The 16831-nt window shown below is 35.6% G+C and overlaps 2 protein-coding genes across 2 annotated transcripts; both read left to right on the top strand.

Moving 5' to 3' along the window:
• Positions 1-384: 384 nt before the first annotated feature.
• Positions 385-4140, top strand: LOC140144778 (uncharacterized). Its single transcript, XM_072166583.1, has 3 exons — positions 385-619; positions 1808-1899; positions 2761-4140. The coding sequence occupies exons 1-3, from the start codon at positions 577-579 to the stop codon at positions 2980-2982; spliced, it is 357 nt and encodes a 118-aa protein (XP_072022684.1). The 5' UTR covers positions 385-576; the 3' UTR covers positions 2983-4140.
• A 1894-nt stretch (positions 4141-6034) lies between these two features.
• LOC140144784 (mitogen-activated protein kinase kinase kinase 12-like) lies at positions 6035-13363 on the top strand. The gene is made up of 5 exons (XM_072166590.1): positions 6035-6330; positions 9134-9210; positions 9959-10754; positions 11204-11488; positions 13287-13363. The coding sequence occupies exons 2-5, from the start codon at positions 9154-9156 to the stop codon at positions 13361-13363; spliced, it is 1215 nt and encodes a 404-aa protein (XP_072022691.1). The 5' UTR covers positions 6035-6330; positions 9134-9153.
• Positions 13364-16831: the final 3468 nt, after the last annotated feature.

The following is a 16831-nucleotide window of genomic DNA, read 5'->3' as shown; positions in this document are numbered from 1 at the left end:
AAACGAATTAATCTGCAAGAAATATTTTGTACATAAACATTATGTAGCCAGAGGTTTCCAGTGATATAAAAATCTCAACTTTTTTGAGAAAAGTGGGGGATGAGGCTGTGATCACGAAATGCCCTTTAAGCTTGAATCCTTCCTGATATTTGTTAATATTTTATTTCATAATTTTTGCTAAATAATAACAAAATTAAAATTTAACTGAAAACATATCAAAATTTGTTCCAGGACTGGCCTTTGTCATGTAGGGTGATGTGTAAACTGGAAAATCCCCGTCCAAATGCAGCTTATCAATAAAAGGGGAATTCCCCGTATCAATGTGCATGCGCATAATGCAAACATGAAAACGTACTGAGTATACAGTCAGTCATAACTGAGGCCGAGGTCGTGGAACGTCGTCAATGACATCCTTTTCCTTTTCTTTCCACAGAAAATGTGGAAATAATATGAATATATGGGGAATTTTCTTATTGCTGCAATATTACCGACGTAGTAGGCCTATATAAATTGGATGAGCCTTTCGTCAGATCAATTGGTCGTTTTCACTAGACGTCAATAGGGTCTACTTTTACAATGAGGCTGCATTTACCAATCACTGTTCTCATACTGCTAACAGGTAAGTTTAATGCCATGTAGTTTAATGCATGAGTAAATGCGATTCTAAGCACTTAAAATAATGCGATATTTTACAATCTAAAAACAAGTGTTAATATATTAACACATTCAGTTGTTAACACTTGACAGTGTCTTTTGGATATGCCACATGAATCTAAACATTTGTTTCTTTTTGGAAAAACTAGGAGGGAGGTGTTTTTTGTTGTTGTTGTCAAATATTATAAAATATTATTAGTAACAACAGTCAGGAAAGTTGTCTGGTCATTTTAAGCCAAACTTAGGCCGAGTAAAAAATAATACATGTTTCTCGTCCGCGCCCTCCTCATTTTTTGAAGATTTTTCATATTTCTTTTTATTTTGTAAACTTTCAGTTATAACTTGTTGAAAAAGATGTTTCAGAAGTTCAAACTCATTACGGCTTTGTAAATGCATAATACATCATTTAAGAAGAGTTTTGTGATCACTAGAGGGGTCTACCTCTCAAAACAATAAAATAAAGGACCTCTTCCTTTTATCAGATATCAATCTGTATGTTGAATACCCAAAATATGGTGCCAAATACAGGGATTTAGCGTCGTTTTCCAATAAAAAAATAAAATAAAAAGCCCCTCATTCTCCTAATTTTTAAAAACCCGGACGAGAAACATGTTTTTATTTTTACTTGGCCTTATGAGGTAAAATGACAGAAAACTCACCTAGGGGCCTACTTTCCTCGGGTTTTTTTGCCACATTTTCTTTTATAATCTTCTAACTCTGGTATTCTATGTGGGAGATTTAAAGTCATAATTATGACTTTAGTTCAAACTTGCTCTGTTGTCCTATACTTTTGCTAATTTTAGTTAACAAATATCGGTGAGATATTTGTAAAAGATATTTGTAAATTAAAAGAAGAAAAAATGAAAAAAAGTTTAACAAACTACAGTAGAAATTTGTTCTTGTACGAGCAACTCGTTATTTTGCACATAATTATGCTTATTAACGAATTTTTACGGTATTTGAGACACATCTGTTTGCAAAACACAATTCATGCTGTTGTGAAAAGCTCAAAATTAGGCTTAATTTAGTTTATTCAGTATTTATTATGATCATTATTTATGCTTATTTTCATTATACATTTATTCATCAATAAATATTAGTAATTTTTAGATTGAATTATTTATTTTTGTTCTTTTTTAACGTTTCTTTAAAGTTACAATGGCTACGCGAGGATTTGATTTGGACCCGGCAATGGTCAGCACTGTGGTCAATATTGTGAAGAGTTTGGTCAATGAAGAAGGACAGGTTTGTAGATAATTATTTGCTCATTCTACTCCCTATTCCAGAAAAATAAAGCACTAATTCTTTTGGATAAAAATATATTATCCTGTCTTGCCAAATGAAACATAGCTAAATCCCAATCCTTTAGTTAGTCCCAACTGGCATTAAAAGTCAAAATTGAATGTTTTTGCAATTTAAGGAAAACGGACCAAATACATGTAATTGTGGTGTTTTCTTACATTGTAGTCACAAAACTCTAAGACACAAGTCTAAGCATTCAAAATCTTGAGTAGGCCCTGTAGGCTAAGAATTAGCTCAAAATGTAAATATCTTATGTTATTTTTGATAATTGGCTATGAAAAAGATTAGAAAATATGTTTAACTTATATGAAATTATGCATAACTTATTAGTCTTTGTACAAGTCTTTCGGTTTGATTGTCACAGGATATGAAAAACACCATAAAAACACGTGTTTTTGGCCCTTATTTCCATAAAGTGACCTATATTAAAATTACTTTCATTGCCAGGTAGAACTAAATAAAGGATTAGGATTTAGCCCTGTTTCATTTGGGAAAACAGAAAAATATATTTTTTAATCCAAAAAAATTAGCACTGTATTTTTCTGGAATAGGGATTAGTCTTTCCACGCGTAGGCCCCCTATGCCTATTATACTGGTCCCAGTGGTACCATTTACTAGATCTTTCATCTTTTTCATTTCCGTTTTGTTTCTCTTCTGTTCTCTTCTCTCCTCTCTTCCCCTTCTTTATTCCCGTTCAAAAACTAATGATACCACCATAATCAACTCAACTGGGGGTAGCCGTTTCATTCTGGCTGCGATGGTAACTTAAGTTAACTAAGGTTACCTCTTATCTCTACTTTACAGATAACCGTAGAAGGACGTACCATTCAATACAAAGCCAAAGGACGTGTACATAGTCTGAAGGAACCCTGGGTGTATGATGGCACGGCGTGGGACGTGATGAGTGGTATCAGTGAGAAAGCCAAACATTATAAAAGCAAACAGGGGGCTATTGAACACGCTACGCTCAAATTATTAGAAAGACTCAAAAGAGATGGTTTACTTGGTGGACGTAAGGAGCTGTGATACTCATGGACTCATGCAAGATTAAAAACTGAATATTGAAAAGAACACTAGCGACACAAGAATTCTCTTATTATTATTTTGGGTGGTAAGGGTTAATGATACACTCTTAATTTCAAGGATTTAAAATAAATCCCAAGGGACTGTGATAAGGGACCAATCAAGTGTTAGATTTAAAATTAAATCTTTAAGATTTAAAATTAAATCTTTAAGATTTAAAATTCAAATCTATAAGATTAATTTTAAATCTAAAATTGATTGGTCCCTAACTACAGTCTTAAGGATTTATTTTAAATCCTTGTAATTTAGAGTGTACGTGGAATCTTCCAGCCTACCACTTTTAAAGAAGCACATGAAAAAGGAAGCTGAAGGTGGGAGCAAGCACGGGAAGGAAAACAAGAATATGGCAAGCCAACAAACTCAGTCGGAGTGCATGATAAAACTATAGTGTAAAATTGTCGATGAGACCAATTTTACATAAAACCATTGGGTGTTACACCTATATCGGGCCGCAATTTGTTGGGGTTGAATGAGATGAAAGCCGGCAAAAGTTATGTCTGTTGTTGGTTCGTATTTTCACAGTACAATTATAGTGCTCCGGGAATTTTATTATTTACCATGTAACAGATGCCTGCACGGTGATTTCCCAATTTTTAAACTGGGAAATCCCCCTAAAACCAAAACTCATACGCTTGTACACCGACAAACCCGCATCCTCCACGGATCATATTATTTAATGCATTTATCTAGTGCCTAAGCCAAAAACCTAAAAAAAAAACCATAGGGTTATACAGGGGTCAAATATTCAAAGTAGGCCTATATCAAATTATTTGTATAAGCCCAAGGATCAAATATGTAATATTTTTTCTAAATACGACCTTTAGTTCAAAAGTTAGGTCCACAACAGGTCAAGGGTCAATTTTCAGTTTGCATATCGCTTCAAAGTCTTCATCCCTTATTTTTTTCTTGTCTTTCAAGTATTTCGTATTTCGCCTAAATAGTCTGCAAATGTAAGAAAATATTGCGTCTTTATACTCAGTGAGAAAAAGTGTAATATCTTATTCATAATTATAACTAATTGGATTCTTGTGAAAATTTCACAGAATGTAATGGTATGCAATGGATGAAGAAAGCAATAAATAAATAGATTGTGTTTTTATACGAATTGTTGTCTTTTTGAATCCAATAATCGTCAACATTGAAAGATACCATTTGAAAACAAATCTGACACGGGTTATTCCAGAAAATAGATGCACGCCCCCTATAGAGGAGTTCGGATTTCCGGACATTTTGTCCAGACATGGCTGTTGGAAATCCAGAATTTTAAAGTGTCCAAAGGCGAAAAAAATCAGCATAAATCTAGTTCAAAATCTGAAATCCTCAATTTGAATTTGAGAGACTCATCAGGACAATTCTGTGATTTTTCATTCATTTAATTGGATTTCCAAACTTTTTCCAGCGACACTGGCAACTGGAATTCCAGTCGTTTTCATGAAGCAAAGTTGGAAATCCAGACATTTCTTTTATTGAAAAGTCGCTCCACAGGGGGTGCACTTATTATCTGGAATAGCCCCATGCACGATCCTATCCACCTGCAGGCCGATGTCGGTATAGTTGTGAAAATTTAGCTGACGTAATTTTATGAAAGAAGAAGATAATATTAATAGACCCCACTGTCCGCAAATGACACACCTCTCTTCAAGTTTCAAGTTGAAATCAGTAGAGGAATCAGGATTTTTTTTCGGGGGGGGGGGCATGGGGTCAAAGTGAATTTCAAGGGGGGTAAAATCAACCAATTTTGCACAAAATTGCAGCAAAAAGTGGAAATTGTTTTAATTGTGAGCTTTTAGGGGGGAGGGAGAAGACTAGAGTTCTGTCACTGCTTGTAATTATCCTTATTTTCCAATATACAGTAATGTGTTTTTTGCATGATACCACGTCAAGTAAATGGACCCAAAAATTGTACACTGTAAATAAAAAATGTTTAGGTTTAAACACTTATTTAAACACAAAATGAATACACTATTTAAACACTACCAGATTTTTACCATAGGCCTATAGAAGGTGCCCCGTAAAATGTGAGCTGAACATCTCTTGTCCCCCTTTCGACCTGCCAAAAATGTCTTGCCCAACCCCTAATCACGATAATACAATAAAGGTTAAGCACCACATATTAAAAGCAAACTACAAACAATTTGTAACACTTCATGACAAATTAACATGTTTAATTATTTTCATTTACTTATTCTGGAAATTAATAAGCAATGATATGAACCACAGAGTTTCACGATATGAACATTGAATTTCCTTTGGCTATATTTACATCTCACAATAAATTTTAGGGATATTATAAACATATCAAAGCAATCATTCACGGGTGCCTAATTGTGGACAAAGCAATTCAATTTACGTACCCGTACACTACATTGCGAAATAGCGGGATTTCCCTATTTAGTAGCCGTCAATTCCGCAGTCAAAACAGCAAACGTCTTCTCTGGTTTTCCTAAGCCTTTTTAGAGCCCATTTAGAAGGTGCCCCGTAAATGTGAGCTAAAAATCTCGTGTCCTCCTTTCAACCTGCCAAAAATGTCTTGCCCAGCCCCTAATCATGATAATAACAAGGTTAAGCACCACATATTAAAAGCAAACAACTAAAATTTGGTAACACTTCATGACAAATTAACATTTTTAATTATTTTCATTTACATATTCTGGAAATTAATAAGAAATGATAATGAGCCACAGAGTTTTACGATTTGAACATTGAATTTCTTTTGGCTATTATTGATCTCACAATCAATTTCAGAGATAATAATGGTGCATATTATGCGATATCTGCGATGTATAATAAACATATATTATTCAAAACAATCATTCGCTGATGCCTAATGTGAACAAAGCATTTCTATTTACATTACGTACCCGTACACTACATTGCGAAATAGCGGGATTTCCCTATTTAGTAATGTCAATTCCGCAGTCAACACACCAAATATTATTTTGTTGGCGCATTCGTCACAATTGATAAATGGAAATTCCCTACCCTATATTATGATATTATTTTTTATGAAGAATTAAAATCGTCTAATTTTTGCATTGGTATATTCCGATGCATGACGGATCTATCATCTATACATTACTAGTTCACAATTTTAAAACATAAAGGCTCAATATTCTGTGCAGGGGATTCTGTGACAAATACCATCAAACTGAGGACAACGTATATTTATATTTCATTATACTACATCTATCCACTGACGAATGCTGTACTTCAGTAGGCGGTCTATATGCATTAGCCAAAGGCAAGCAGACCTAATAGCTATCACCAAAGAACAGAGGAAACGCGTGGAAGGTGAGTATTCAAATAAATTGCTGCTGATTATACGTATTAGAAAATGTAACAAATAGGCTCCTTTGTCAACTGAAAAATGTAGGCGAATTATTATGTGTGTTGGGCGTCGTATTTATTGATCTGCTATATTATTTGTGATAATGAACGAATTGTGTTTAATATACTACCAGCTGTCATCAATTTATTTTTGTTTCATAATACTGGGAATTCCCCTACTAAGACATACATGTACGCATAACATACAATGTATCAATACTAGCAGTAAGCAGCTGCAACAATACCGATATACACGGATAACACTAATATCCGCAGTAGATTGCTCCGTCATGGATACTAAAATCAGCCAGCAGTAGACACCCAGCAAACACAAAACGTTTTCGACATCATTCGCAAAAGGTTATAAAAGGTTGTCAAAAACATTTAAAAGTCAGGTTATATAAAGGGTATTAAGAGTATCAAACGTTTTCATTACCTTAAAAAACATTTTTTGATAATCTACTGCTCAGCAAACAAAAATGTCTTACAGAAAACGATTAAATGTCGGGTTATATAAAGGGTATAAAAACGTTTTAATAACATTCCAAAAACATTCTTGAAAACTTGATACAAAACATTCTAAACACAATGTTATTTTGGGGTTGAAAAAATATTTTGCGAAAAATGTTTGCAAAAAACGTTTTAAAAACGTTTTCATGACCTTTATATAACCCGACATTTAAATGTTATTAAAAGGTTTTGAAAAAAAACATTTTAAGAACATTTCTGTGTTTGCTGGGTTAAAACATTTTAACATAATGTTATTTAAGTATTGACACAATATTTGGCAAAATGTGTGCAAAAATAGTTTACAATAACATTTTTTGAAAACATTTAAAAATATTGTTGTAGTGTGTTTTCATACAAAACGTTTTAAAACGTTATCATGACTTTTATATAACCCGGCATTTTAATGTTATTAAAACGTTTTACCTAAACCAAAAGCCAAAATATAACTTATTTAAAACGTTTTTAAAACGTTTTTGTGTTTGCTGGTAGCTACTTCATCAATACGAATATCAGCAGTAGATACCTAGGCCTCCTTCATTATTACCATTAGTGGCTACTTCATTAATACCAATAACGGCAATAGATATCTACCGAACTTCATCCATACCATTATCAGCAGTAGATAGCTACTTCACCAATACTATTATCAGCAGTTGATAGCTACTTCATCAATGTCATTATCAGCAGTAGATAGCTACTTCACCAATACCAGCAGTAGATAGCCACGTCACCAATTCTAATGTCATAGCTTCTTCATCAATACTAATATCAGCAGTAGATAGCCACTTTATCAATATCATTATCATCAATAGTTAGCCACTTCATCAATACCATTTTCAGCAGTAGATAGCTACTTCATCAATACCATTATCAGCAGTAGATATAGCTACTTTATCAATACCATTATCAGCAATAGTTAGCTACTTCATCAATACCAATATCAGCAATAGTTAGCTACATCATCAATACCATTATCTGCAGTAGATAGCTACTTCATAAATACCATTATCAGCAGTAGATAGCTACTTCATAAATACCATTATCAGCAGTAGATAGCTGCTTCATCAATCTCATTATCAGCAATAGATAACTACTTCATAAATATCATTATCAGCAGTAGATAGCTACTTCATCAATACCATTATCAGCAGTAGATAGCTACTTCATAAATACCATTATCAGCAGTAGATAGCTATTTCATCATTACCATTATCAGCAGTAGATAGCTACTTCATCAATACCATTATCAACTGTAGATAGCTACTTCACCAATACCATTATCAACAGTAGATAGCTACTTCATCAATACCATTATCAGCAGTAGATAGCTATTTTGTCAATACCATTATCAGCAGTAGATAGCTACTTCATCAATACCATTATCAGCAGTAGATATCTGCTTCATCAATACCATTATCAGCAGTAGGTAGGCCCTAGCTACTTCATCAATCTCATTATCAGCAGTAGATAAGTACTCAATCAATACAATTATCAGCAGTAGATAGCTACTTCATCAATACCAATATCAGCATTAGATAGCTACTTCATCAACACCATTATCGGCAGTAGTATATCTACTACTTCATCGATACCATTATCAGTATTGATAGCTACTTCATCAATACTTCTACAATACCAATAATATCATCAATAGATAATTACTTTATCAATACCAATACCAGTAGGTATAGGTACTCTATCAGTACCAGTATCAGCAGTCGTTAGCTACTTATCAGCAGTAGGTAGTTACCACACCAATATCAATATCAGCAGCAGATGACCATTTCATTAATACCAATATCAGCAGTATATAATTAGTTCATCAACACCAATATCAGCCACTTATGCAAGTTACAGATAGTTACTTCATTAGTACAATACTCACCAGTAAATTATATACGGTAGGCCTATTAGCTTACTAATTTTAATCAATGTGTTCGACTGTTATTATAATGGTGCATGGCAGTAAGAGTTTTGAGCCCACAGTGTCAATCTCTATTATGAAAAAACTAAATTGAACTAGCTTGAAATTCTCCTGTGCCGTCTATATCTGTATCTGTACCAAAATCGTGGAGCGATGGTTATTCTATAGGTTGATTAGTGTTCTGCGCCTGTGTTGAATCTTATAAAAATATGATGCTCTAAATGGTTTATAAGGTGCCTCTTATGCCATATAGTGGTCAGCGTCTTTCTGCAAAGACGATTTTAAATCTTATTTAATTGCGGTATATTAATATGTGTTTTTTTATATCCCCAGTAAAGTAATCCGACAGTAGAATGGATTTCATGAATCTTCTCAAAGGTGCTACTACGGGATTCGATCCACCAGTTCATGTAAGTGCTTTACTGTTAATGAAATACTATAAAAAAAATGTTAATAAGCACGTAATATGTCTATTAACGGACAAGAACGATTTGTTTAACTTTTTCAGTTTTACTTTTCTTTTAATTGACAAATATCTGTAACCAACCAATATTTACGATGTGGAAATCATTACCGTTTAGAACGTCTCAGGCATCCAAAACATTTCTCAAAGAGAAGTGTGAAGTACGCTGTGGATGATGATAACATGAGTCAAAAATATCTTATGCAAGGTGCAGGGTGACACAAACGGTGACAACTCTCTAGTCCAAAGGTTCCCTATTCCGAATGATCCATAGTCCGAAGGTTCGCTAGTCCGAACACGTAATTTACCATTCGCTAGTTCGAATTCTGAAAAAGGTTCACTAGTCCGAATGTCGGGTTATCTATAGTCCGAGGGTTCGCTAGTCCGAATAATAAATAAGATTCTCTAGTCCTATAGAATAAGGCTCGCTAACCCTAACCCAAACCCTAACCCTAACCTAAACCCTATCACTAAACCTTATTCTATATTCGGACTAGAGAACCTTCGGATTAGCGAACTTAATTTGGTTTTCGGACTTGCGACCCTTCGGACTAGAGAACCTTCGAACTAGCGACCCATCGGACTAAGAAGTCACGGACACAAACACCTGCACCGTTTTGAATTGATTCACAAGAAGTTTAAAAAACGTCTTCAAAAAAGTAAAACTCTCATTACAATTATCATTTTCATTACAGATCACTCACAAAGGACGACAATTTCAGTACCAAACGAAAATCCGACTCCACAGTCTTCAAGAGCCAATTAAAACGGACGTCAAAATCAAGGATATTGCAACGGGGACCAGCGTCAATGTTCATCACTTTGGACCTGAAGATGCAGCCGTAGATCTGGCAAAAGACAGATTGTTGGAAGAGCTACAACTGCTGGGGCACGTTCCTCAGCACAACGTCGCCTTTGAAGTCTTTGAGAAACCGCCGTCGGGGCAACAACCTATGATTACGACCCATTTGACGGCAGAGACAAGTTCTCAAAGTACCGACCACTTGAAGTATTCTGATATGATAACTCACAATCCTCCGATCGGCAGCGGTAAATTCGGTACCGTTTTCCGCGTCACTTTCAAACAGGGGTCTTACAAGGGTCACGTTTTAGCTGCCGCTAAGAATTTGCGCATAATGAACGCGAAGGAGATCCACATCTTGAAGACAGCTCACCATCCACACATTGTAAGCTTTATTGATTACGTGCAAGAAGGCATGATGTCTGTGATAGTTACCGAGTTGGCTGATGAATCACTCCGGGCACGTCTGAACAGAAATAGAGGTGGCGTCAGTGAGGCACTTCAGGAAAAGTGGATAACGGAATGCGCATCAGCCATCAAATATCTGCATGACGGATTACCCGATGCAAATGGTACTTGGAAGCCTGTTGTTCATCGTGACATCAAAGCTGATAATTGCCTGCTGTTTGCTGGAGATTTGGTGAAATTATGTGATTTTGGAATCGCAGAAGAAACGGACCATACTACTGGTAAGTGATGAACAATAAATCGACCAATTAATTGATCATTCATTCGCTCGCTCCCTCAATCACTGACTCGGTCATATCAATCAATCAATTTCTACCATTTCGTGTCATTCATATGACATTTGTATGATGCTTTCCCTTTATCTGTCTTCCTTTCTTTCATTTTTTTTTTTCAATCCTTTTTGGTTTAATTTCTTCCTATTTGTTCATAATAATAATCAAACAACCCACTCAATTGATCATTGTCTTCATTCACTCACTCGCTCATGTAATAATGCCCTTCCTCACTCAATCACTGACTCGATCACATCAATCAATTTACTTTCTACCACTTCCATTCTGCCACTACCCTTGCTGCCTTTATCTTTTTTCCTTCTTTCTCTCTTTCCTTTCTTCATTGGTTTACGGCTGTATTATATTTTTGTTTCCATATTGTCATTTTCATTTATCAGGCACTTCTTCCCGCAAAGGTACTGAAGCTTGGATGGCTCCAGAGCTACTCATGTCATCCAAATTCTCTACGGCATCTGATATCTATGCCTTCGGTGTTTTGATATGGGAGATCACAACCCAAGAGATGCCAACAGCCCACCAGGATGTCAGAGGAGCTCGTATATGGGGCCAACCTATTAGATATACTTTTCCGATATATATGGAGGACTTGCTCCCACTCTGTTGGAAGATAGACCGCCACGATCGTCCCACTATTGATGGTGTGATCGCTCGACTTCCACAAGGTAATTAGGAGTTACAGTTAAGAACTGAGTGTTGATGCGGTGTTGATTTACTGCTGATATTGATGTTGATGATGTATATAGTTTATCTGCTGCTGATGTTAGTGTTGATGAAGTAGTTTATCTACCGCTGATATTGGTGTTGATGTAATAGTTCATCTACTGCTGATATTGGTGTAGATAAAGTAGTCATCTACTGCTGATATTGGTGTTAATGAATTAGTCATCTACTGATGATATTAGTGTTGAATTAGTGTTGATTAAGGCGATTTAATACCCTGATTTTCATCAGTACCCATCTTCTTTTTTTTGTTGCAAATTTATAAAGTATATAAATATGTTCATCATCTCATGTCCTGAACTTATAAAATATCTCTACATAAAAAGTGGTTTTAAACCATTTTAGAAAATCATTTTAGCCCTATATATTTTTTTTTTGTTTACTGTATCCTGGTAACTGAGATGTGTGTTTCATAACAAACCATAATTTATTCTATTGAACATGTCCAAGTAGAATACATGAATAGAATACATTAAATCCTTTGTTATACTATCTATAGAAATATACTCACTGATTATAACACTGAATAAATTAAATAGGCCTAAATAATCTCTTCCACATAGACAATTTAATACTACACCATGTATGTATCTTCTATAATATGTTGTTAGGAAAAGAGATTAAAAAAGGCTATAAGGTCATCAAAGGTCAGGTTATAGGTCAATTGGTTCAGGTCAAATTCAGGCATCAATTTTGAATATATGTGATAGTCTGTGATATCATACATGTCATAATGAGGCATCAATTTTGATATTTTGTCTGTTACTGGATATATAATGGAAATGTGTGAGGTGGATATACTAAAATACCTTGGGATGTAAATGGTGAGTACAATTTAGATTGCCTAGTTGAGTTGGATTGGGCAAATAAATATAAAATAGTTACCAAAATCACAAAAATGAAGCTTACGGAAAACTACCTAATATGGTGGTATAGGTGACAAAAAATACAATCTTTTTCAACATTGTGGTTGTGGTAACCTGTTACCTATGGCTTAATTAAGTTTCAGTGACATAGTGTTGCAAGTTCAAAATACAAAATATAGCTCGACATTGAAAATAGAAGCATTTTAACCGGTTCGTTTTTTTGATAGTTGTGGAGCACCAAGTTCATGAAGTCATAAAAGAAATCAGGGACCACTTATTCCCATTTTACATATCAACATTATTTCCCTAATGTGTTAGCAACACATATCCAAAATTTTAACGAAATCCGTTGATAGTAAGCTTTCCAAAATGAAGTGAATTTAAATCATCAGTGATGTACCTCCTTTTGGCTTCTATCTTCAAAAGCATGTAAGCTACATTGATACCGATGCCACCAATAAAACGAGAAGATTTGCCCTTTATTTTGCATTTTGCATACCACTTTCTTCACAAAATGCAAAAAAATGCAAAAAAAAATCAATGGGTGTAGTACCCCCTTAAGTAGCTTAAACAGGGACATGACATTTAGTGTATACTCGATCCGTTTAATGCAACTGGTAAAACGGGCTGTCGCCATCGAACCGTAAAACGTCTCGTCCTTGGTAACCCGACATGGGCTGTAGGCATCTCGTGGCACCGCTGAAGAAGTAAAGGTTTTTTTAAACAATACGCGCCGCGCGTATGTGCGGCATTTTAATAAGAACTTGGATATGAGAAATGTTATAACTGGAAGTACCCCAATGATACTGCATTGGGGGATATGAAAAATAATATAATAATTGAAACGATTCCATTATTTATTTTCTCTCGGCAGAATCTGCTACCACCATTTCCAGCAACAACGACACCGGAAGTAGCGCTTCGACCGAATCAGAAATAGACCTCAAATAGAGCTTGTTACGATGGGTACTTGACTCAAGGCCAAAAACACCTTTTACCCGAACTCACACGAATGCACAACACAAATACACTGTTTGATTAAGCTAACATAATCTAAGTCTTTAATTGAAAACAGAGTATGATTGGTACATATAATAACAATATCGCATATACAATAAAATCACACAATGACAGTTTTACTATATCAGTACTTAACCAGCTGTCTTCTTGTTGGTGATCCTAGAGTTCTTGCAATGTTCTGGACGACTGATGTAATATATCCTTATTCGCTTGTCCTGCGAAGTCCAGTGTACACTTGCGCTTATAAATCCTTGCATATAAAATCCTCATACGAAAATGATGATGCTTTCTCCAATCTCCTTTGCGCTGTTATCTCCACAAATATATCTCCTTGCGCTGCTTTCTCCTCAAATATATCTCCTTGCGCTGCTTTCTCCAAAATGGTGTTTCTTTCACCAATCACTCTTTTTCAGGGAACCGGTTTCTTTAACACAGCTCCACTGTTTCTTGACAGATGCGTGGCCTTCACAAACCCAGCAAACTCCAGCAATTTGACAGAAGAACTTTTAATCCTTTGATGAGGAAGAGCACTTTTGTGTGCTCGCTGTCTTCTTCGTTGCTGTATTAAACTTAGCTCAATTATTGGCTATATAAACTGGTTAAAATGTACTTCTTTTTTGAAGCACGAAGACCATCACACACATGTGGAGTTTTCAATCTCCCATGGCATTCTGTAAAGTCCAAACAAAAGCCTCCAGCTTTTTATAGCAGTACTCATGCAAAAAACCCATCATCTATTAATAAACCATTACTTCAATCACATTTTCACAACATTGCTGCAATCTTGGGATTTCCCAAGATTAATTACACATTCACCTTACACATTACATCACTTCCTGGGGATTTCCTGATGGTGCAATAATGAACTGGGGCTTTCCAAGTTCCAAACATAGATCTGACTTTGTTTACAATAATTTGGGGAAATTCCAAAATACAAGGGGGTTTCCATCTCATGAAATACTTTCAGCTTGTAAACAAAGTTAAACAATTAAATTAAATCAAATTACTCAGGGCACATCACACCCTCCCCTTAAAAGAAGAAAGTTCGAATGTAATGAAAACTTTCTTAAATATTTTCTTCCTTTACATCAACTTTAACCTATTATCAACTTGGTGTTTAACTCATCATACACAGTGACTACTTGTCACACACAACTTCCCTTTTAAAGGAAATCTTTGTTTGTCAGTTTTTTTTATGCAATTCTGGACAGGGCATCAGCCATTACATTGTCTTTTCCCTTAATATGTTTGATGTCCAGATTGTACTCTTGCAAGGTCAAACTCCACCTCACCAGTCTTTGGTTTTTGTTCTTCATCCTGTTGATGAAGGTGAGGGGATTGTGATCTGTGAAAACAAGCACAGGGTATACTGTGGTACCCAAATACACATCAAAATGTAGCAATGCTAATAGCAATGCTAGACACTCCTTCTCAATTGTGGAGTAATTTCTCTGGTGCTTGTTGAATTTCCTTGAAAAGTAACAAATGGGGTGATCTATTTGATCTTCACCCTCTTGCATCACAACACCTCCACAGCCTATGTCACTGGCATCAACAGTCAACTTAAACTGCTTCTGAAAATCAGGTGCAGTAAGCACTGGTGAACTCATGAGTATAGATTTGACTTTGTGAAAAGCATTTTCACACTGTTCTGACCAAATGAATTTTGCATCTTTCTTTAACAAATCAGTCAAAGGACTTGCTATCTCTGAAAAGTTTGGACAGAACTTTCTATAATAGCCAACCATTCCTAGAAATCTCATGAGTGCCTTCTTGTTTACAGGTGTGGGGTATTGCTCAATTGCTTCAACTTTGGCTTTGATAGGTTTTACCTGACCTTGACCTACAACATATCCCAAGTATGTGACTGTGGCATGGCAAAACTCACTTTTTACCAGGTTGACTGTCAATTGTACTTCTGACAGCTTCTCAAACAATTGATGGAGTTGTTCCATGTGTTGTTCCCAAGTTTGACTGTAAACAATCAAATCATCTACATACGCTTCACATCCCTCTATGTCTGCCACAATTTGGTTCACCATTCTCTGAAATGTTGCTGGGGCATTTTTCAAACCGAATGGCATAACTTTGTACTGGTAAAGACCAAATGGTGTACAAAAAGCAGAAATTTCTTTGGCACGGTCTGTGAGTGGAACCTGCCAGTACCCTTTCAAAAGATCAAATTTGCTAACAAATTTTGCATTCCCAATTTTGTCTATGCAATCATCAATTCTTGGAATTGGGTACGAGTCTGTCTTTGAATGAACATTTGCAGCTCTCATGTCTGCGACCAATCGGTATGAACCATCAGGCTTGGGAACAAGTATACACGGTGAACTCCATTCACTACTACTTGGTTCTATGATATCATTGTCTAGCATGTAATTGATCTCATTTTTGAGATGTTCCATTTTCAATGGATTGACTCTATAAGGATGCTGCTTGATTGGTTTTGTATCACCAACATCTACATCATGAAATGCAGCATTTGTTCTACTTGGCGTATCAGGAAATATATTGTCAAATTTGTGAATCAAATTTGCAATTTGACTTTGTTGATCTTGAGAAAGATGACCTAACTTTGAGTCCAAATTAGTGAGCACATCAGAATTGTTCAACTTTACATTATACTCCTTGTGCTCCAGCTCTTTATCCTGGTCAAATGTGACATCAGAATTGTCATCTTTACTCTTGTCTACATTGGCAATTTTGTCTACATCGGCATGTTTGTCTACATTATCAGCATGTTTTACTGTACACACAGGTTTTGGAATGCCACTGTCACTTCTTTCAACATACTCTTTGAGCATATTTATGTGGCATAACTGCCTGCTCTTGCGTCTACCAGGAGTCTTGATAATATAATCTACTTCCCCCACTTTTGACTCTACCTCACATGGGCCATGATATCTGGCTTGTAATGGGTGTCCTGGAATTGGAAACAGTACTAGAACTTTGTCACCTGGTTTGAACACTCTCTCTTTGGCATGTTTATCATACCATTGTTTCATTTTGGCCTGACCCTGTTTCAAGTTTTCTTTGGCAATATCAGTTACTCTGTTAAGCCTATGCTTAAAATTGGAGACATAATCCAATAAATTGATATCTGATTTCTCATTGAGCCACTTTTCTTTCAACAACTTTAAGGGCCGCGCACTGTGTGTCCAAACACTAACTCAGAAGGACTAAATCCCAAAGTTTCCTGAACAGCTTCCCTAGCAGCAAACAACAACAAGTGTACTCCCTCATCCCAGTCCCTCTGAAATTCCAAACAGTATGTCCTGATCATGTTTTTCAATGTTTGGTGGAACCTTTCTAGTGCACCTTGTGATTCTGGATGGTAAGCACTTGAGGTATACTGTTCTATACCTAATTGATACATGACCTGCTGAAATACTC

Source organism: Amphiura filiformis, unplaced genomic scaffold (assembly GCF_039555335.1).
Source record: "Amphiura filiformis unplaced genomic scaffold, Afil_fr2py scaffold_80, whole genome shotgun sequence".
Lineage (NCBI taxonomy): Eukaryota > Metazoa > Echinodermata > Ophiuroidea > Amphilepidida > Amphiuridae > Amphiura > Amphiura filiformis.
The sequence above is the reverse complement of the archived record's forward strand: the minus strand, read 5'-3'. Positions and strand labels throughout refer to the sequence as shown.

Coding starts and splice junctions, on each gene's coding strand:
- LOC140144784 (XM_072166590.1), top strand. CDS start 9,154: ATGGATTTCATGAATCTTCTCAAAGGTGCTACTACGGGATTCGATCCA. Junction 9,211..9,958: donor GATTCGATCCACCAGTTCAT/GTAAGTGCTTTA, acceptor TTTTCATTACAG/ATCACTCACAAAGGACGACA. Junction 10,755..11,203: donor AGAAACGGACCATACTACTG/GTAAGTGATGAA, acceptor TTCATTTATCAG/GCACTTCTTCCCGCAAAGGT.
- LOC140144778 (XM_072166583.1), top strand. CDS start 577: ATGAGGCTGCATTTACCAATCACTGTTCTCATACTGCTAACAG. Junction 620..1,807: donor TGTTCTCATACTGCTAACAG/GTAAGTTTAATG, acceptor GTTTCTTTAAAG/TTACAATGGCTACGCGAGGA. Junction 1,900..2,760: donor TGGTCAATGAAGAAGGACAG/GTTTGTAGATAA, acceptor TCTACTTTACAG/ATAACCGTAGAAGGACGTAC.